At 35.1% G+C, this 23,301-nt stretch overlaps 1 protein-coding gene and 1 pseudogene across 4 annotated transcripts in view; both read right to left on the bottom strand.

The window, feature by feature from the left end:
- The window catches only part of ADGRB3 (adhesion G protein-coupled receptor B3), an 897,850-nt gene that overhangs the window by 385,240 nt on the left and 489,309 nt on the right, over window positions 1-23,301 (bottom strand). For all 4 annotated transcript variants that reach the window (XM_072642564.1, XM_072642566.1, XM_072642567.1 and 1 more), the window contains exons 14-16: window positions 19,627-19,776; window positions 18,110-18,185; window positions 1,085-1,187 (exon numbers count right to left, since the gene is read on the bottom strand). In XM_072642564.1, the coding sequence (XP_072498665.1) occupies window positions 1,085-1,187; window positions 18,110-18,185; window positions 19,627-19,776 (329 nt within the window). The remainder of the gene's footprint in view (window positions 1-1,084; window positions 1,188-18,109; window positions 18,186-19,626; window positions 19,777-23,301) is intronic.
- On the bottom strand, window positions 10,686-11,970 carry LOC140526388 (general transcription factor IIE subunit 2 pseudogene; annotated as a pseudogene).

The raw sequence follows: 23,301 nt of genomic DNA, 5'->3' as shown, positions 1-23,301 counted from the left end.
CAGAGATGGTATTCGAAATTCTGAAGCAAATGTGGAGGAAAGGACCACAAAAGTCCACAAAAGCGCAAGGTAATTAAGTTTTTAAGATAAATTCAATGGAGGGGAAGTGCCCCATAGACAGTAGGATTTGGAGAGAGACCTCAGGATAATGTCTTGCAGAAGGAAACAGATAATAAACTGTGGTGTTAACAGGAACACTTTATCTACATTGGGGAAAGGATCCAGATTGAGCTGGGGACCAAGTACTTTGGAAGAGGAAGCTAGGTAACTGGCAGTTTCTTAATTATTTATTTTTCATTTTCACATAGTCATGTTGTAAAGAAGAATTATAACCAATGGGAGGAACCACGAGCAAGAAGAAACAAATGACAACCAAAAAAGAGAGCAAATAATATTCTTCAATTAGCAGACCCCATGATTCTTTTTCTGAATGTGGATGGTATCTTATTTTTAACAATAACAGCAACAATCTTGCTAACTCTGTGCCAACATTGTTTCTACGTGCTGAAAGAGTACATGTTTTATCCACACCTCTAAAATTCAGCACCTCAGGGCAAAAACTTGGGGTTGTGGTTGCTTGTTGTTCAGTTGTATGACTCTGGATGACCTCATTTGGGGTGTTCTTGGCAAAGACACTAGAGTGGTTTGCCATTTCCTTCTCTTTAGGAAACTGAGGCAAAGGGGGTTAAGTGAGTTGCCCAAGGTCACACAGCTAGTATGCGTCGGAGGCTGGATTTCCACTCAGGTCTTCCTGATTCCAGGCCTGTGTCACCTAGCAGCCCTGGATATACATCCAGTTGTACTAGCCTAAATATGGAGCTGTGTATTAGGGTAAGTGGAGCTATCAGGTTTTCTGGCATTTTTAAGATGACTTATGATGCAATGAATATCCTTGAGTAACAAAGGGGAAAAAAAAAGGAAAACAAACCATTTTTACCTATTTGATGATGTTTTTCTTAAATAATTAGTTGTTTTCAAAATTAAAAATTACATATAATTATTGAGAAAAGAAAGCCATTAATAACATGCCTTCAAAGATAAATACTGTGACACAAATAAATAATATCCAGTAGATAATACTTACATTCGCCAAATGTGCTAATTCTATCTCCAGAAAAGCATCTGTTGTTTTGGGTTCAGGCCTTATTGTCACCACGATAATTTTGGAATTAACGACAGTAAAATTTCTAGAAGAGAATAATACTTGTTACAAGGAGAAGTGCGCAATCAATAATACTAATTGCATTCACATTATACCTTGAATTATAAACGAATTCTGTTTAACCCTAGAAATTACACAGACTAAGCTTTTCTGCATGTTACAATCAGTTTTAGACTAGGAAGATTACAGACAACAAGTGATGGAAATGCTATTGCTTAAATTTGATTCAGAGATAAGAGAGATGGATGGGGAACTCAGACCTCCTGGCTATTTTTAAATGGGTATCATTTATTTATAGCAAGGAAGATTTAAAATTTTTGTTCTCCAGGAGGCAGAAACCCTTTTTAGGCTCCTTTAAAAGATGCTTAGATGGATAAGTAAAGTGAGGTATGTCATATATGCAAATAAGATTTAAACTTAAATAAATAATATGTCTAAAGATGGAAAGTCTTATTTGCATAATAGAGATATGTAAGCCTTTCTCTATGTTCTTTGAGATGTACATTTATGCTTTTAAAATATCTTATTAAAATATACTATTCTCCCCCTCAAAAAAGATCATGTTATTTATAAAAATATCCTGAGAAAAGCAAATCATTTTAAACATTATATGTTTAACTACATATAAATATATTTTATAGATAATTTTATAGGCTAATGTAGCTTATTGTTTTTCAACAATATAAACCTTTCCCCACTAACATCCTATTCTGATGCCTCAGTATCACATGGAGGTGACCCTGAGGTATCTAAGGCTATGACAATAGTCTACAAACTCTCTTACAGGTCATCCTAAGCTAGAAAACTTTTAGTGTCATGAATGATTAATAAGTGAGTCATTCAACTGTCAGGTGACCCACATCCAGAAGTCTGGTCGCTGAATAATTTTTTTTCACCATGATTTCTCAGGAAACTACTACAAAGTGGCATGCTTGGGATCAATGATGGTAGAAAATTCAGGCTAATGATATTAAAGGCTTTTTAATGTATTACATTTTAATGCATTATATTTAATATTTTATTATATTTAATAATATTTTTCTCTATTTGAATATTTTTAACTACGTTTAAGATGTTAATGTATTGAACTGATCATTTCAAATGCCTGTAAGAAAACCAGTGCTTTCTAGACTATATACCTATAATAGCTTGAGATCTATTAACAAACAAGATTTTGCTAACCGTATTCTTTTGGGTCCAAAGGATTTAAATGAGGTGCCCATGACAGCAGATAAATCACTTATTTGTCTTCTCTCTGCTCTACACTTTCCATTTGGAATAGGCACCATGGTTTTCCATGAGTCATGCATTATTCAGGCCAGGCTTTAGCATCTATCACAAAAAACAACTCCTCAGTTTCAATACTGTTAAAACAATGTGGCACATCAGCTCTTGGGTGATTTCATTTTCCTTAAGGGTACAGACTTTGGAGGAAAAAATTCATGAAGTGTTAGTGAACTATGGAAAATTATTGTCTCTGTGTTAGGAATGCAGCTTATTTATTGGCTCAATAACTCCGAACAAGCCTTTTCAAAAGGTTGCCAGGTTTCCAGCCCTTCTGTCAAGTGTGTTATCTGACCTTTTCAAGAAATAAACTTACATTATTTACCAGGTTTCAAAATATTTACTTCTGTTCCCTCAAATTAAAAAAAAATTCTTTTTCTTTCTTTGGATATAAAAGAGAGTGAAAAAATTATACTTTCTTGGGATCTATTATTCCCACATCCACTATTAAGACTTTCTAGTACTAGTATTAAGTACTAAATATTAAGTAATAAGTATTAAGTAAGTACATTCTAGTACCTGTATAGAAGTCTGACTCCTAATTCCTGATTGTGGTGTAAAATGATTTAGGTTTTCAGAGACTATGCTACTTAACTGTAGTTCCTGCCAAACTGGGAATGTTCTGAATACTGTCATAATCTTAGCCTGGGCCCAAGAATCAGCCTAGGAAAATATGAATAGATTTATTACTAAAAAAGGTAAGTGATGGATTTTTCATCTATTTCAATCCATGGAACAAAGGAAAAATGCAAATGTATTTCAGTGACACGGATCCTCCTTCTATGGAAGAAGCACTAATAGATAACTAGATAGAGAAATTTGTTAAGTATTTACTATGTGACAGGCACTGTGCAATGTGCCTGGAAACAAATACAAACAAACAATAACAAACAGTGCTCATCTTTGAGAAGCTAAAATTCTAATGGGTGAAAACACATAAAAGGGACAGAGCAATGGACATGGTATGGAGAAGACATGAATTAAAATCTTACTTTGGGCACTTACTAGTTACTGTCCCTGGGCAGATTACTTAACGTCTGTCTGCCAGTTTCCCCATTTGTCTTCCTAGGCCATGTATTTAAGATCCATAAAAGATAATGTTTTAATATTTATCAGAATGGATGGATGCTGCCACATACATAAATGATACTGTTATAAGAAGCCAAGAAAGTACTGCCAAGACTAGAATCTTGAGAAAGAAATTGAAGACTATAGGAGCAGAGGTGATGTTTTGCTCATTGATACATACTGAAGGAAAAAGATACAGAAGAGAAAAAAAATGATTTAGGAAATAAATAGCAGGCTAAGAAGGTAGTGTCTGATAGAGGAATTTGGATTTCTGGATCACACATAGCTTAAAGTATACCAATACATGATAGATTACTGGCTAGGAATGCAGTGCCCATAACACAAGTTGAAAAGATCATATTTACCTATTGACTTGAAAATCTAATTTAAAAGGTTTTCAACTATAAAATATGGGCGGAGAAAACAGCTTTCTACAGGATAACAATGTTAAATGATCCAATGCTTAGTGATATCCTTAAATTTCCTGATCACTACTAGATCTGATACTGTTCCTATATTTGTCTTTGAATAGTTGTGGGGAGTGCTCATCTTCTTATTATACCATCTTTTTTGATCTTCTATCAAAATCAATCAATGCATAAAACTGAGACACATGTGTGATGAATATATTTGCCAGTGTCATATAGGATGTCCTGAATCAATTAAAAAATAGAAGAGGAATTCCCTGTGCATGGATAATGACATGCTCAAGATTCTCCTATTTGTTGATATTATTACAGATTATATCAAACTACATTACAGTAGCTTCTTTATAAGATAAATGACAATTTAAAATAGATCAGCTGAGCTGTCCACATGGGATAAATTAAGGGGTTTGAGATACCTATCTGATTGGCTAAAATGGTTGAAGAGGAAAGCGACAAATGTTGGAGGGGAGGTGGAAAAATTGGGACACATGCACTCTTGGTGGAATTGTGAACTGATTCAAACATTTTGGAAAGCAATCTGGAATTATGCCCAAAGAGGTATTGAACTGCTTATACTCTTTATCCCAACAATACTACTATGAGGCCCACTCCCAAAGATGATTAGGGAAAAAGGAAAATAACCTATGTGTTCTAAAGTATTTATAGCATCTCTCTGTGGTGGCAAAGAATTGGAAATTGTGGAATGCCTATTAATTAGGGAATAACTGAACAAGTTGTGGTATATGATTGTGAAGGAATACTACTATACTATACAAGAAATGATGTGCAATCATCTTTTTTTATTATCTTATGTTATGGAAATGCTAGTTTAACTTTATAAATTAAAATAAAATTTAATAATGGAAAAAATGAAAAACATAGGTAGACTTGCACAAAGTAAAGAAGAGGAAAATGAGCAGAGACAAGAGAATGTTGTCTACAACAACAGCAATGTTGTCTACAACAACAGCAATGTTGTTTTAAGAACATTGAGTGAAGAAGTCATTTTGACTATTAAAATACCCAAATTAACTACAAAGGACATATCCCACATCCAGAGAAGGAACTGATAAATAGAAGTATGTATAGAATGTTATATATATATATATATACACATATATATACATACACACACATATATATGTATATATATATGGGTATGTATATATATATACACATACATATATACATACCCATATACATATATGGGTATGTATATATGTATGTGTATGTATGTGTATACATATATATATACATATATATATATATATACATGTTCGTCTGTGTGTGTGTATGTATACATACATATTTTTGTCTAATGGGAGCCATCTCCAGGGTGGAGGAGGGAAGAAAAGAAAGAAAATATGAAGTTTACATGGTAACTTTATTATATATTTTAAAGGAATAACAAGTTGTACATAATAGGTTGCAGTTTCATGTGCAATCATCTTTTTCCATTATGCTATGAAAGGAGTTAGGAGATGCTTTATTCCACTAATTAAAAATGAAATATTTTTTAAAAAAAGAATGCTTATAATCCAGATTATGTCATAAGGCTGAATGAACAACTCATTGAATTAGCCATTAAGATATACCTTCGATAAGAACCATACAGAAATTGAGTTGGGCCCAAAATGGAAATGAAAAGGACAGCAGACTGCAATCATTTGGAAAACTGAGTGCTGCTTTCAATAATCTCACACTTCTCTGTGATGTAAAAACTCATTTTTTAAAAACTCCAATATTCCGCTGATGATGCTATACAATTTTATATCATGAGTGCCATAATCTCCAAAGAACCAAAACTGCAGATGACCTAAAAATCAATGGAGAAAAAGTTTGGTGGATATTGTTAATCTCCAGAAAATATAGGGTTAGAAAAAGGAGGAGAAAATGCCATGTGACAAGAGTGCGGAATAGAAGATGATAATTTAAATGCTGTACTGATAATCATAAAACATTATGTTACCCACCAAAGGCTACCATTGGAGACATCTTCTATGGATGGTTTACGTGAGAACATGAATAAAAATTACACAGGACGAGAAGAGATGGATAGGTTGCAATCTACTCTGAGGGACATAGTACCCATATGATTGAGATAATAGATCCATCAAAGTATCAATATATTATGTAATAGTAATCAATATATTATGTAATATAAAATATTATGTTAAAAAAAGATTCTTCAAATACTGAACTAGCCAGGACTGATATTCATTTCTTCAAGCTTGTCCCTTTGAATAGAGTTGGAAATAAGGAATTCATACTTGGAAAATCTATGTAATTCATGTAGCTAGGAAGAAAGACAGGTCCCCTTGAACAAAGAATTATGCTAGCAAAGTAGCAAGGTCATCTAGGAAAGATTAAGGTAGGAAACATTCTTGTCACCTAGAAAAATAATTTCAAAAAATAATTTCAATTAGGAGCTCATTTGAGGAGGAGGTATCATCTAGAAGTATAGATAACTTTGGGTATGCAAATATATGGAAATTTTCTGATATTTAGGTTACTTACTTGCTAATCAAATAAAATAATATGTAAACCTACAAAAAAAGGGAATTATTTTATAGCTTTCACTTATTGTGTCACTGTTTATAATTATCTTCACTATTTCTTGGAAGCTAAGCTGTGTTTTCATTGGAATAGGAACTCACGGTAAGGAAAATCTTCCCACCAATGTCAATGGACATATGCTTCAAAACTTGTAATCTTAAAGAGTTGTGCAGAGGCTAAATAGGTTACTGAGAGTCACATAGATTGTATATATCATAGTCTAGATCACAGATGTCAAATATACAACCCAAGGGCCACATGCAGCCCACAACATTACTGAGCATGAGCAAAATTAAATTAAAATGTAATTGGGAAATATTTTTAAAATAGATAAACATATAATAAAATAAAGATAATATTACATTTTGAAACCAAGTCACTCTATGGCCTGCTTATCTATGTACAAATTAGTGGTCCTTGTTTCTCTTTGCATTCGACATCACCAAGCTAGACTCAATCAAAGCTTTTTCATGACTGATAGGTGGGCTCCCTAATTACAAGCTACCACTCTTATTTGATATTACCTATGATTCCTATTCAATACTTGTATCCACTTCTGTTAGTGATTAATATTTATTAATAACGTATAAGTAATAAATACAACAACAAAGAAAATTTGAATGAGGATGATTAAAGAGAATGTCCAAGTTAAATATATAATCATTGTCTTAAAATACTTAGGAATATGATGATTTCACACTAAGGAAGGAGAAAAACAAAACATCACACACTGGATCCTAATTAAAAAGTACCTGGTGGATGTTATTTTCTTTAATTTATTCCATTACTGTGTCCTAATTTGCATAAGTGAATGTCTGGCTCTTGATGGTCTGTGTCAGATTTTTGTGATCCACTAATATTTCCTGGCTGTGTACAAGTTTTGCAGTCATGGCCAGGACCTCAAACTTTATCTCCCAGCCAAACGGAGTTCATGACTGAAGCAATTAAACTCATCTTTCCTGTTCCAGATATTTGTTATGGTTAGTCTATTTAGTTCTTTAAACACTCAAGTTATATAGCCATGTTCTGAGCATTCTTAAAAAAAAAAAAAGCATGACATTATCTGTGATTTTGTGATTTGTCTAGGAGAGGTTGTTGATACAAATTTTATTCTAAAAAGCAAACCAACTTGCCCTTATTAGTAAAGATGAATTTTGCTTTGGTTTAGTTGTGTCTGCCTCTCTCTGTGACCCCACTTAAGTTTTCTTGTCAAAGGTAAAGTAGTGATTTGCCATTTCCTTCTCCAGCCACATTTACAGATGTGATGAGGCACACAGGTATAGTGACTTGTCTAGAGTTACACAGCTTGTAAGCATTTAAGGCCACATTTGAACTCAGGAAAACTTCCTGACTCCAGACTTGGCACCTTATTGACTATACCACCTAGGTCACAGAGCTGAGTGAGTTGAGGACTTAATGAAAAGATTCAGTTTAGACCACTAAAAGGCAAGGGGACAAGCATGATCAGCTGAGTAACATTGCACACCTTGGCCAAAGAGGGTAAGTCCATGAAATGCATAGTAAAGATCTTCTGTTTGGTAAAGGATTATTCAAAATCAGAGGGTTTATACTTACTTTTAGAATTCAACTGAGTCTTTCAAATATTGAGGTTTTTCTTGACTTGACCTTGAACAATTTTCCACATTTAAAGAAATTTAGTTTAAAAAAAAATCTAGTCTACTTGCGGTAACATTAAAAAGTTACTAAACTCAATGGATTTCCCACAAAACAGAAGTTGGTGTAAACTGTAAGTTAAAACCAGAAAAGTTTGATTTGTTTAGCAGATAACAAGGAGACTGTCCATGTTTGGTGGTGAATGTTCCATATTTGAACTAAGAGAACCTGGGTTCAAATCTTAACTCTGTTGCTTGCTATTTGTATGACATTGGGCAAGTAACTTATCTTCTTTATAGAAGATAGATTTTATAATGAGGTAATTTTATAATGAAGGAATGTAAACTAGCTAACCTCTGAGGTCTCTTCTAGTTCAATCTATGAGGCTCTGATTATAGAAATATATTATTTATATAACATATATGAATATGATACATAAGCATGCATCATATATTCATATATATTATATAATTAAATTAAATTTATATAAATTAACTTCCTAATATGCCAACCCTGGTCCTCATATTTCTGAATGAGATATGCTTAATGACATATAGAGGAGAGGCAACTTGGTAGTAGATAGAGAGCTTTCCTCAGAGTCAGACAATCTAAGTTAAAAATCCTTCCTTCACATACTTACTCACTACCCAGGGCAAGTCTCTTAGCTTCTCAGGTATCCTAAGGTAATCTAATAAGAAGATAAATTGCAGAAAAACTGCTGCTTTGCCTTGGAAAAGGGAATTTTCTCATCTCACTTCCTCTTTTACCTCCCTTCCCCAATAATTGGTATATTCCAGTATTTCTAATTATGCATAATTTATTCTCTTCATTTGATGTGAAGTGTTAATTTCTAATTAGAATTTGACAAAGAAGGAAAATGATGATATCTGTGACATAATTGCATTTTAGTAAATCTCCAAAATCAAGAAGTGAATCATAGGGTTGGGTCCTAAATATTACAATTGTGCTCCCTGAGTTCATTTTGAAGAATTTGATCATTTTAGGTTGACAATCTACAAGGTACATTGTATTAGATGGAATGTGATCATTGGTTTCTTTTCACCCTTATTATTTCCAATATTAGTCTGTTCAATTGCATTTTCCATTTACTCCTAATTTCTGTAATATGAGGAACTGAAATGAGTTCCATTTCCTAAATATAGAGAAATTTCAGCATCATTTATCTTTATTAGGTCAGAGCACTTGACAGCAAATTCCTGTGGTTTTGCAATATTTAAATTTGTTCCATTTTTAGAGGTTAATTTTTGGACCGCTACTGATTTATTAGAACGTTGCAGTTTTTTTCATTTTACTGTATTATTCCGGTCATTATCATAGTCTGATGGAATTCATATTTTTATTTGCTTCTTTTAAAAAAATCCATATATATTTATTGATATATATTGAATATTCAATATATTGAATATATTCAAATATATTCAAAATATGGAATATATTCAATATATATTGAAAATAGCATACATGATTATTCTATATATGCATTTTATAGAAAAAATAAAATCTCCCTCAATATTGTTTCATTCTTATTCCCTTCATCCATCAATAGGAAGAATTTAGGAATCTGACTAGTGGACCTCAGAAATGGTGAGTTTCATAGACCCATGGATGCTTTCCTTACTGTGCAAGGGGTGTGTTAGAGAGAGGAGGCTACTTAATGGAGGAATCTTGCTACCCAGATCTAATGTCCTTTTCCTCACTTCCCAACCTTTTTGATCTCTCTACAGCTTTTGACATCGCTGATCACTCTTTTCTCCTTGTTACTGGTTTTTTTTCTAGGTTTTCATGAGAGTTTTCTCTCCTTGTTCTCCTACCTATTAGCCTGAATTTACTGTAGATGTTTTAAACTCAATGTCCAAAACTGAATTCATTATCCCGCTCCCAAATCACCCCCAATTCCAAAGTTCTTTATTACTGTAGAGTGTACCAGTATCCTCTCTGTCCACAGGGTGGTAATCTTGACTCCTCACTATCTCTCACCTCCCATATACAATCTGTTGACAAGGCGTATTGATTTTACCTTGTTCATATCTCCTGAATACACTCTTCTCCTCTCTGACACTCCTACCCTGATACAGGCCCTTATCACCTCAGAACTAGGACTATTGCAATAGAGAGCCTGCTGTTTGATCTGCCTGCCACAAGTCTCTCCTCACTCTAGCACATCCTTCACTCAGTTAACAAAGAGATCTTCCCAAAGCACAGGTCTGAGCATGTCATCTTTTGCCCTTAATAAACTCCAGTGGTTCCCTATTACCTCCATGATCAAATATAGAATCCTCTGTTTGGAGTTTAAGTCCCTTCATAATCTGTACCTTTCCCCTACATTCTTCCAGTCTCCTTATGCCTCACACCTCATCATATTCTCTGAAATCTAGTTACACTGGACTCTTTGCTAATGCTCCCCTAGCTGCAAGCATTTTAACTGACTATGTCCTTTTCCCCCCCTCGAACATGGTTTTACAATGATTTTATTATAAATAGGTTCTCTTAGAATAAATACACATTGTATTCAATTCTATTGGCAACCTTGCTCTAATAACAGAAGGGGGAAGTGGAACCATGAACAGAAGCATCGTTAACCATCAGATGACCACAATGGTGGCAGGCACCTCTTTCACAAGGTGAACGAACCCAAGAGAATAACCTCGCAGCCACTCAGTCCAAGCAAGGCCAGAGGAGGCTGGTACTTCCCACTTGGTTCTGTCAACAGAGCTGCTTCCTCTCCAGTCGTGAAGAAGGGTCTGCCCTCCTCAGTCGAGGTCCTCTGTGAATGCAGCTGATTAGAAAGGAAACCACTACTGCTTGCCTGGTGCAAGGTCAGATGATCCTTCAAGACCCTGGCCAAGTGCTCATGGCGGGTCTTGAACCTTCCTTTCTTCTGCGAGACTAGTTTCTTCCTCCGCTGGATGGGAGCCACTGTCTTTGGTCCAGACTCCTGCACAGAAGAGATCCCCTGTCGCTTCAGATACTCTTCAATTTTCTCCTCATGCATAGAATCCACAGTAATCTTCCTCCAAAGTTTCTGAGATTCTTCATCCATGGTAAACTGACAGCTCTTATCATTGAAAAAAAGGATCTTCTTTTTGTCAGGTGTGACAAAGATGATCTGGTCCCCTAAGGCCTTGATGGCTTTCTGGGCATTGGGCAGCCCCTCCTCAATGTCTTCTGGGAGGATCCCTCCCAAGCCTCTCTGGTCATGCTTGACTAGGAGCTGAAGCAAGGCCTTCTTATCTTTAAGGCTGTACTTGGGCTTGAAGGTGTACTTCCCATCTACTACTTCCATTTTGGGGTTGTTGACATCAGCCATTGTTTCTGTTTAAGCCCTACGTCCAAATGCTGGGTTTCATCCAAAATTTCTTGTAAAGTCAGTGGGTGGGTATCACCTCTCTGATGTCGGGTCTTCATGTAATTTACAGTCTTTGCAAGAACTCCAAATTTGTATCCGGAGCCTCCGGAAAGGGCTTTGAAGTGAAAGGATCCATTACTGCGATCTGAATTTTGTTTGGAGCCTGAGGATCCTCCCTGCTCGGCCTTGGCTTTCTTCTTCTTGGACCTCGAGGACGACTCAGAAAGTGCCGAGAGGGCTTGTTTTTTGAAGAGCTCCCCTTCTTTTAATAAGCTTGCATCCATAATGCTGCGCTAGGGGAGGGGAAAGGGCGGGAGCCGTCTGGTCGCGGGCCGGCGTCGCTTCACTCCTCCCTGGGCTGGGCTCGGCCATCCGCTGGGGACCTCCGCCTCGGGGGTCTCGGTTCCAAACCCGGGACTCCGAAGCCGCTTCCTGCTCCGGAGTCTGGGGAAGAACGACTGTGTCCTTTTTAATAGAATGTTATCCCTCACCTCTGCTTCCTGGTTTCCCTGGTTTCCTTTCCTGATCCATCCTGATTGCCTTCTCTCCAGTGATTATATCCAATCCAAATTGGATGTGTCCAATGTATGTCGCTTTTTGTACATGGTTATGTGCAAGTCTCCCCCAGCAGATTATGAACTCCTCCAGAGCACGGACAGGTTTTGTTTGTTTGTTTGTTTGTTTTGGTTTATTTTACTGTACAGTGCCTGACACATTACAGATACTTATTAAATGTTGATTGACTTATTGACCAGTGAGAGAATTATCTGTGCTCTCCCTTCAGGGATGATGCAACAACTTCTCTATCCTAGTAGACTGTAACCTCCTTGAGAGCAAGGGCTAATAAATGCTCGCTGACCTGATTTATGGTCTAATTTGGAAACTTCCTTTCACTGTTTATAAAGTCACAGACTAAAAGTATGGTTATAAGAGGATAATTCTGGAAAAGTCTACATGAAATTTAAAATTACAGAGTGAAAAGAGAGTTGAATTAGTTGTTAGAAGGTCTGGGCTTGAATTCTAGCTACTCTACTCATTACTTATGTGACCATGGACAAGCACTGTACAGTAAAACAAACCAAAAAAAAAACAACAAACCTGTCTGTGCTCTGGAGGAGTTCATAATCTACTGGGGGAGACTTGCACATAACCATGTACAAAAAGCGACATACATTGGACATACGTCCAATTTGGATTGGATATAATCACTGGAGAGAAGGCAATCAGGATGGATCAGGAAAGGAAACCAGGGAAACCAGGAAGCAGAGGTGAGGGATAACATTCTATTAAAAAGGACACAGTCGTTCTTCCCTCAGGCTTTTAATTGACTTTTTTGAAATAGGAATCACAGGGTTTGAATTAGATTAGTTTTATGGTCCAGTCCAATTGCAAGTCTATGATACAATCATCCTATCCTTGAATACTGTACAGTGTGTCAGGAACACCTGAATCCATTTAAATTTAAAAAGCAAGAAATGGTCCAGTCCAATTGCAAGTCTATGATACAATCATCCAATCCTTGAATACTGTACAGTGTGTCAGGAACACCTGAATCCATTTAAATTTAAAAAGCAAGAAAACCAAATGGTGAAAAAGATTATACCTCACATGATATAGGTATGTATGTAAGGACTAATATAGAAAACAAAAAACTTGAAATGTAAGCACAAAAAGTTGTTTCTCTTCTTGTGTGAAGGAAACTTTTAAAATGATCTCTACATATAACATTTCATGTTTTCCTTCAGAACACCCTAGAGGGAAATTATACATAGTATTGTTTTGAAAACTTGTGTACAGAAAATCAATTTTCTGCAAACCTAACAGTAATATGCATGTGTATCAACCCTTGGGACCACACAACTATGGAAACATCATTCAGTCTGTATTAAATTAGGCCCTAGAAATTTCAATAAATAATTAGGAAAACAAAGACATATTTTAGAAGAATAATGCATATAATAAGGGTGAATTTCTAATGAGTTTATGAGAGAAATTTAGTATACTTTTACCTTTCATGCAGAGATTATTTTTTCTTATTTGAAGCTAGCTAACTTAATGCACCATGCTTTTCTTTGAAAATTCAAACTAATTTTCTCATAAAAGAAAAATGAAATAGGTAATATTTCATTAAAATAGCTGCTCTACAACATTGATCCTCTAAAAGTTATTTTTTTAAAAAATGGAATGAATATTAACATTTTCAAAAAGAGAAGTTGACATAGGAGAGAGTTGACCTTGGAGACTACGTTTTAAGACCCACCTCTGACACAAACTGAATATTTGACCTTGTGTGAGTAAATGAACCCCTTGGTGATGTAGGTTCCTCTCTAAGATGAGAAGCTGCAGGGAAAATATTGACCTGTGTGGGTGGGAAGATTTTCCATATCTAGGAACTCCTTCTACATATGAAATCACAGGTTTAGTTCCTATTCTCTATTTGAAGTACCATATATTTTTCTGGGCTATAGTTCAATATTCAAATATTAACAGAACTGGAGAAATTATGAATTCAAACATTACTTATTAAGCACCCACAGAAAATCTCCCAGAAGGTGCTTTAATGGTGGGAGTGGGAATTGGGACAGCAGTACAAAAGAAGAAAGCAGAATCCTTGCCCCAAGGAAAATATGAAATAAAAAATGAAGTCTGAAAGATGAAACCTGGAGGATATTCAATATAAGAATGAAGAATATTCTCAATGATAGATCAAAGCATAACTAAATGTATGAGATTTATGAACTGCTTTAATATTCTGAATATACATTTTTATTGGTTGGTCAAATGATCACAATATGAATAATTGTAGATTTAATTTGATCCTTATAACAGCTCAATGAAGTATCTAGTCCAGTTATTATCACTTCTATTTTATAGATGAAGAGATTGATGGTCAGAAAAGTTGTAACAACAAAAATCACAGAGAAAGTAATTTCAGGTATCTACTGACTCCAAGTCCAGTACTTTTTTTACTACGGCACATATGGCTGCTTTTGCTGGTTAGATCTTAAATTTAGGCATGTCAGCAGTCATTTCAGGATAAATGTTGAATTCAGATATTCTGCACTTAACATCCAAAAAAAAAGAAGTCTTTATACCTCTTGTTTCTCTTCAAAGAAACTGAATTGTAGTATTGAACCATGATCAAAATTTTCACAGACTCAAAGAACATGAGTTTTAGGAAGAAAATTTAGAGAGCACTGAATTCAAATCATTCATTTTGCAGACAAAGAAACTGAAGCTCAGAAAAAAATTGAATGTCTCTTCTAAGATCATACATGTAGGTAATGTGAGCCTGAGACTAAAATTCTTGTCTCCTCAAGTTTAGTACCAATAACCTCTATAGCTTCTCCATAAGCATTGATGGTTATAATTACCAGCATCTTGATTAAAATGTCAATACACATTGAATGAACTAAAGTAAAGAATATCGATATGTTTATAGAGTTAGCATATATTCTTTTTTATAGGATAAGAGGATTCTGGTATATAAATAATCAAATTCCTGTGCTGTTTTTCAAAGAGGTTTGCCTGGGACTCTGATGACTTGGATTCATGTGATTCTTTGATCCTGTTTTCCCATACGTAAATTAGAGATGCTGAAACCCATCAAACTACCTGTCTCACTGAGTTCTTGCAAGAAAAGCGTGAACCTCAAAGTTCTATATAGATATGAGCTATCTGTTTAGAGAGGCACTTTTCAAAATAACATCACCACCATCACAATATAATATGCATGTACTATAAAAATAATAATTATTATATATTATTGAAGAGATAAAATGTGGCATAGTGGAGAGAAACTGGCCTTGGAGTCAGGAAGATCTGAATTCTTCAGCTTCTGGAGCATGTGTTACTAAGGGTCAGTCTCTTCACCCTTCAGTGCTTCAGGAAACTTGATAAGACAATTAGTTGGAGCAAAGGTATTGACTTGCATTGGTAGAAGGGGTTTACTCATGATTGAGTTCTCTCCAACAGTGAAACCACAGGTCCTGTCCCTATCCTCTATAAAATGATTATTTATTGCCATCTCACAGTTCAAATGCCCCTTCCAGCGTCAGTCTTTTGAAATCCCCTAGTTGATAGAGTTCCTCCCAAAAGATTACATTTCCTACGTACCTACATTTTCTCTCCCCTGATGCAATGTAATTCCATAAAGGCAAAAACTTTTATTTTTGTTTTTGTATTAACAGATCCTAGCTCAGTGCCTGTCACAGTGGGCATTTAATTCATTGTTTCTGATTGATTTATATAATATGATAATATATAATTTTAGCACATTTAAGCTAAAATAATGAATTGTAAGAAAACCAGAGCACTTTTATGCTGAATATTCTATTTATTTTAATAGTATCCCTTAAAAGTAAATAGGGCTATATATGTTTATGCCTGTTTTACAGAAGGACAAACAAAGATACTGAGTGAATCTAACTGGATTCTAGAAAACTACTTTCATGGGGATTAGCCTATAAGCTGTGCACCCTGAAAGCACAAGGCAGATGAAATCAATAGACCTAATTCAGGGAAAGAGGGCCAGTGGTATAAGTGCCATTTTAGCTCCAGAGAAAGACCCCAAAGTTTGTTTGTTGTATTAGATACCATTAGCTAGAGGCAGTATAGCCTATGAGTAGGAGGGATATGAACAATCTGGATTTAAGTTTTTTTCCGACACATACTGAAGTTGTATGACTCTGGGGAAGTCACTTAACTTCTCAGTGTGCCACACAGCCAAGACTATAAACTCAGAGAGAAGTGCTGACCTGAATTGGTAGAATATTTTTCTTCACTGGAAGCTGCCTATGGTGCAGTAGATAAGAGTACCTAGAGAGGAGTCAGGTATAGGACCTTGGGCAAGTCATTTAACCTCTTTCTACCTCAGTTTCCTCAGGCTCAAAATAGGTTTTGAGCACTTTTTTTTTCTTCCTTCCTTCCTTTCATCCTTCCTTCCTCCCTCCCCTCCTCCCCTCCCTTTCTTCCTTAGTGAAATAATAGATTTAAACAGAAAAAGAAACAAAACTGAACTAGAAGGCCTAAATTCCTGTGGGCCTGAGGTCTGAGAAAATGGAACAGAACTGTTTTAACCACAGTTCCAGGGAATGATTATGTCTATTTCCACAGGGTTTCCTTGCAGGCCTGGAGCCTAAGAGAAAGTTCTCATGGATAAACATGTTCTATACTTAAAGCAACTGTGGAAATCAGAGGGAAGCATTTTCATTAACACGCAAACACCATCCTCTCTCCCCCTCTAAGCAAAGCAAATGTAAACCTACACCTAGCTGACTGTGAAATCTCTAATCCCATGCAAGAAGGGCATTAATGAAAATAAGGTACCATGTCCCCTCTGTACATTTTCTCTGCCTGACTAATGACTCTTTGGTGGTGGGAGAGCCTGTTCCACATTAGGAAATCTGGGTGACTCACTGACTACACTAATAACATGTCTCCCAAAGAATGATTTTCCCCAAAGAATCATAACTGTTTGCTGCAGCTGCAGAGTTTAGAAAGGCCTGGAAGCTTTTGCAGCAGTCTGCTTTATGGTGGGTTGAGCTCTAATTGTTTTTATTTATTGTACGGTTTGTTATCTCCCTCTAAGAATATGTACATCATCCACATATTCTCTAGAAAAAAAAAAGTTAAAGCCTTACTCATAAAGGAGTGAGTACGCAGGCTGCTTTGTAATTTTAATACAATACAGTTGATAATTAGGAATCCTCATTAACATCAATTCTCCCAAGAGGAGTGCTGAAGGGTGTAGCAGATGGAAGTGCTGTGAACAGGTATTCTAAAGGATATTTGCAACGAATTATGGGAAATTCTTGTGAGGCAAAAAAGATATTTTAATGACACAAGGTAAGATCAGTGATTTCTCTTTGTAATTACCTTATTTCTGGAGTGTGTGAGGAGAAAAACAAAACAAAACTACAAATCGATGGGGTTTGTCCAAAAATAGTCTCTTAACAGATCACATGCATTATTTCTTAATGTAGATGTAATTGAAATTGTATTTAGAGGTAAATTGAGATCTTGTGCAAATGAAGGGAGGCATGGAGTACTTTAAGTGATCATATTATATTGATGAATGGTAGCATTAATTACAAATAGAGGAGTTAGTTTAATTTTTTTTTCTACCACTCATTACATTAAATAGCCTTAAAGAATCTTTTTTTGTCTTTGAGTCAAGATAGAATTAGTTAAATAAGAATCACAGGGCTATAATCAGATAATCCAATTTAATGAATGGATTACTATCATATTGGGATGGGGCCAGGGTTTTTATTTCATTGAGGGTAGAGAACTCTGGATGAGGATATTCCTACCAAAGTAGATGTGCATTTCTGATGTTAGAGGGTTGCCTGGGAATATGAGAGCCCAGGTCATAGAGCCAAGATGAGTTAAAAAGGAAAACTGAACCCAGGTCTTCCTGACCCTGAAGTCTGCTATCTACCCACTCTTGCATGTTGTCTAAATAGCATGTTATACATTTTAAATTAACTTTGAAATAAAATTGTTTAACATATCTTTTGGAAAATAACAAGACAAAACTCTCTATGTTTACCCAAACCTATGTCAACTGAGCTGCCATTTTACATAGTATGCCCTATAATAAATAGCATCTTTACATTTTTTTCTTACCTCAAAGTAGGCAAAATAAGATCTAAATTTTTATATAGAACTGCTCCAAGGACAAACACAGAAGATTCATCTAATTCTAAAGGGAAAAAAAATAAGCATATTAATACAAAAGCAAGAAAAAGGTACATTTTAAAATACTACAGACTATTAGACCTTTCCCAACTTTCCTACTCTGCCAACACTCATAGGCAGTATGAAAGCTGAACAGGAAGAGATTCTTTTCTCCATTAAAATATAAGCTAACTGAAGGCAGGGATTTTTTTTGCCTTTCTTTGTATTCTTAGTGGTTAGCATAATGCCTAGCACCTTTAATATAAATGTTTCTTGACTGACTGGTTGGCTGACTTTAAGGACCATTATTTAGTTTCTCTGACGTATGGGTCAGAGTAGGGACAGTTTCTTTCACTGTCTCACTCCTGACATAAGGCACCTGCTTTAAAGCCATTAATGGCAGCCAGAGACATGTAACTGGTGAGGAAGGGGTAAAGTAATGTCAATGTTTCTTAAGGCTTTGGAGGAGTCATAGAAAGTATACTCAAAAGCAAGAAGGGGGAAATTAAGCCAAAAATCATAAAACATAGAATAAAGATTCGAAGCTGAAAGCAATTTAAGAGATTACAAGCCCAATCCTCATTTGGAAGAATGAAATTTTTGAAAATATGTATTAATTCTGAAAAATGATAGGATGATAGATTGACAATTGAGAAGGACCTTAGTGTTCATCTAGTTGAGCACTTTCCTTTTCCACAGAAATGGAATCTGAGGTCCATACAAGTTAAATGACTTGCCTATTGTCACAAAGGAAACAAGTGGAGGAACCAGAGTTTACCTGCTCCTCTGATTCCAAATTGAATATGCTTTTAACTGTACCATATAAAATATATTTTTTTTATTATTTCTTTTCATTTTTACGAAATCAAGGATTTCCCCCCTAGCCATTTAGAGTCATATAGAATAAACAAACATGTTTCCTACTTAGTAGCACATTTGAGGAATTTTTTTTAAGTATAACAAAGCTTTTCCATTTACGTATACTATTTTACTATCCAGTGATACTGGCTTCTTTGCTGCTCTTTGCTCATCATATTCCATCTTCCAACAGCCATTTTCATTGGCTGTCCCCTATGCTTGGAATTCTCTCCTTTCTTATTTCCATCCCCTAGGTTCCATGGCTTTCCTCAAGTCTCAGCTAAAGTCTTAACTTCTGCAAGAAGTTTTTCCTAGTCCTCCTTAATTTTAGTTCTTTTTTATTTGTACAGAATTGTATGTATGTTATCTCCTTCAAAATACTGTGAACTCTTTGAGATTAGGGACTTTATATTTCTAATTATCCCAAGTATTTAGATCACAATACTTTGAACAAAGCAGGTGCTTAATAGATGCTACTCAACTGACTGATTTCTCATTTGTCTGGAATTTAATTTTACTATCAGAAAAAATATTTTAGTTCCAATAATACAGTTAAATGTTGAAAAAAAATCTGGTATTGGTCATATGGTAATCTAATATATCCTTACCTCTTGAGGACATTGGTGTGAAGATATTTTTAGGAATAACTACCCTGTCTTCTGAGTTTCTTGCCCAGTCGACCATTCCTTTCCTTCCTTTCATTGGGAAATTGATGTCTGTTAAAACAGAAGCTGCAGGAAGCTTCTGAATACTAGCCACTATGAAGAAAAAATTCCACAATCAATAGAATCCTTTGCCACATTTCAGCATAATCACATGAAATCAACATAAGCAACATAAGCCCAAAGCACAAGAAAATTAAGATAAACTGAAATTTAAGAATGCCTCCAAGAACCAAGTTTGCATTGACTCAGTGTACTTTTTAAAAAAAATTTAAGAGAAAGAAAATGAGGTAGTATGATGAATTAAAAAATATTTCAAAGTAAAATTATATAATATATGCTTATAATTATTTGTAAAAGTATACTTGCATAGACAAGAAAAATTTTAGTAAATATATGCAGATATGCATATATAGGTACACATATATATTCAAATTATGTCTATTGATATATCAGGTCCTTCTAGTGACCTTCTAGTCCTTCTACTGCAGAATACACTGCAAAAATTACCCTGGGAGACAGAACTGTTGGAATCAGGGTAGCGCAGCCTAACAATGTTAACATAACCAAGGCAGATGCAATGGCATTTGAGAAAGACAGTTTGATAATAAAAATGAATATCCTTGCAAACAGCTTCTTGAAAAAACAATTTGATGATGGTTTGTGGAAATGTGTGTGTATATTTGCGTTTATGTGAAGCCTATCCATAGAAGAAAGACAATTCTATTTCCCCCTATATTATCATTCTGTTTTGAAAACTCACAATATTGGTTCTGCTTTGAAAAATCAGACTATCAGTAGGGAACTACTAGGGCAGAATATAATTTAGATTGTCAGATGTGGTCACCACATTGAATGTTTCTTACATAATTGTTTTGCACTGCCATGAGGAAAGCTTCAGTCTGGAGGGGATTATTATTATTATTTTTTGCCATGGTTACAACATAAATACAAAAGGCATCCTAAAACATATTAATAAAGGAAAAATCAAGCCATCTGATTCTCTAGGTGAATCCATCACAGTGTGTGAATTAACATCTGATAGCCCTTTCCAAAGACCTTATCTCAGTTCAGCTTCTCATAATAACCTTTTCAAACAGGCAATAGTCGTTGTGATCATTTGATCATTTGATGAGAAAAATGAGGCACAGAAAGGAACTGATGAAGTTGAAGACTTTGCTACTTTGTAAATCCTATAAGATGGTCATAGTGATACTTTTGTTTACCCATTTTAACATTTTCTTTTTATAGCTAAAGGATTTATATAAACCAGTCTTATCATTTCCTGTAAAATCTGACACTGAAATACCATGGCAACCGATAGTTTCAAGAAAAATTTAGGTTACTTTGAAGAAAATGACAGGCCTGCCAAAATTAATATATCGAAGGATAACAGATTTAAAGATGGAAGGGATTGTAGAGGTCATTTGGTTCAACTTCATTTTATAGATGAAGAAACTAAAGTAAAGTGAAGGCTTTTTCTCTAAATCATACAGGTAGGAAATGGTAAAGTCCAGACTTGAACTCAGGACATCCTCCTAAATCAAAAGCTCTTTATAGACTATTTGATGTGTCAAGAAAATAATTCAAGCCAATTATGCTGATGATCACTTGAACACTGTATTTTCTAATCAATTTCCAGTTAAGATAATGCAGTTCACTTAATTTTCACATGGGCCCATACTGTGATCCCCATTAAAATTTTCTTACAAGTGTCCCAGAGAAGGGTAAAATGGAAAGACAGTAGGGGAAAGCTATAAAAGCTAACACAACAGAAAAATTAAAGTAAAATCCATTAGGCATTTTAGAAGTGGATTTTTATTTTAAAGGAAATTGTAATTTAAATCAAGAGGAGAGGAAAATTAAGATGTTAACAGTATTAGCTCTATAAATGTATTACTTGACAACTGGCTCTTAGTTCCAAATTAAATTGGTTATGTATTATAGTATAACATTAGTGAAAATGTACTTAAAGATTTTTCAGGCTTTCCATCATGTACCTCTATTATTTGGAGTTTATAGCATAGGATACTTTTTCTCCCTGGCCTGTAATTTGGCATAAAGAGATAGTGTTAGGTAAGCAAGCATTTGCAATCAGTAGAACTGAGTTTGGATACAAGGTTTGTTCCTTACTACCTATGTGACTTTGGGCAAGGTTTTACCTGTTTCCAGATTGGCAAAATGAAAGAATTGGCCTGGAGGACATTTAAGGTCACTTCTATCTTTAGATATTGGGACATATAAAAGCCCAAATGATCTTTAAAGAAAACTCTGGCTCATACTAATAGATAATAGACACAAATTTCTGTTCTTGGATGTAAAAAAAAGTGTTTAGACTTATAAGTCTTTATTATTAGAATGGAAGCTATTTGAGGTCAGTGCATTATTTTTGCTTTCAAATTACATTCCCAGCATTTAGTACATAGTAATCTCTTATTAAATGTTTGGTAATGGATATTTCATTATCAAAATAACAAATATTTTACTTCAACAAGTCAGAAAATAGTAAAAATTCTTCATTTCCACAGGAGATAAAAAAAAAAACACGATGCTTCAGGGCTCTGCTATCTCAGTCCTATAGTACCCGCAGAATTCATCAGACTTTACTTAGTGCTTGGAAATAATCCATTCTTCCTGGAAATCCCATGGCCTTAGCTTCAATTTTCCTAGTGGCTTTAAAAGAACTTATTTCTTCTCTTTATTATGCATATTGTCTACAGGGAGTGAAGGGTAGATGAAAGTCAACTATTTTTTACCCCATTATTAAAAAAGCAAGGCAAAAGTTGCTGTTCGCTGAGGTAAGAAGTATTCTCCATCTTTTTGCATGCATTGGCCAAAGGAAGGTAAAAAGGACTTACAAAAGGAGGGTGTACATTCTGAACTATCTGAAATCAATTCCACTTTCACACACACTGTTTTTGTGAAGCTATGACCTGGAATATCTGTAGCACACAAATTTATCTCGTATGTTAGAACATTCACACTGCTGAAGACTGGGCATAGGAGTCAACAAATGCTTCAATTATGATCTGTATACTTAGGCCTTACTTTGTTACAAATTCTAAATCACGAAATATACAAAAGTATATAAGGAATTTTTTTCAAATGTAATAATAATTACTTCAGAGAAGTGTTATGGGAGATAAAGTCACTTAATCTGCCTGAGCCTCAGTTTCCTCAGATGTAAACTAGACTAATTAGATTCTGATGTTCTTTCAAATTCCTGATCAACAGTTATCACCTACACTTTGAACTTTACCCCTGGAAACATTGGGGGCCAGATCCATGTCTCTACCTCACTTCATGGTCACTTCCATGCTATTCTGCATATACCAACTCTTGTCTTTCCAGCTCTCCTTTATGCATTTTATCAGCCCATTAGACTTTAAGCTCCCTCAGGCTAGTGATAATTTTCTAGTTGTATTTCCAGTGACTGACACCTAGTAAACACTTAATGAGTATACACTCTATCTATCATCTCTCTCTCTCTCTCTCTCTCTCTTTCTCTCTCTCTCTCTCTCTCTCTCTCCCCCTACCTATCTATGTATCATTTACCTACCTATGATCCTATTGCAAGGGCCTTAGCAAATTGCCAAAGTCTCAGAGACATACTCTTTACAC

The sequence above is a fragment of the Notamacropus eugenii genome, chromosome 2 (assembly GCF_028372415.1).
Source record: "Notamacropus eugenii isolate mMacEug1 chromosome 2, mMacEug1.pri_v2, whole genome shotgun sequence".
Taxonomy (NCBI): Eukaryota; Metazoa; Chordata; class Mammalia; order Diprotodontia; family Macropodidae; genus Notamacropus; species Notamacropus eugenii.
This window is presented reverse-complemented; position numbering and strand designations above follow the sequence as displayed.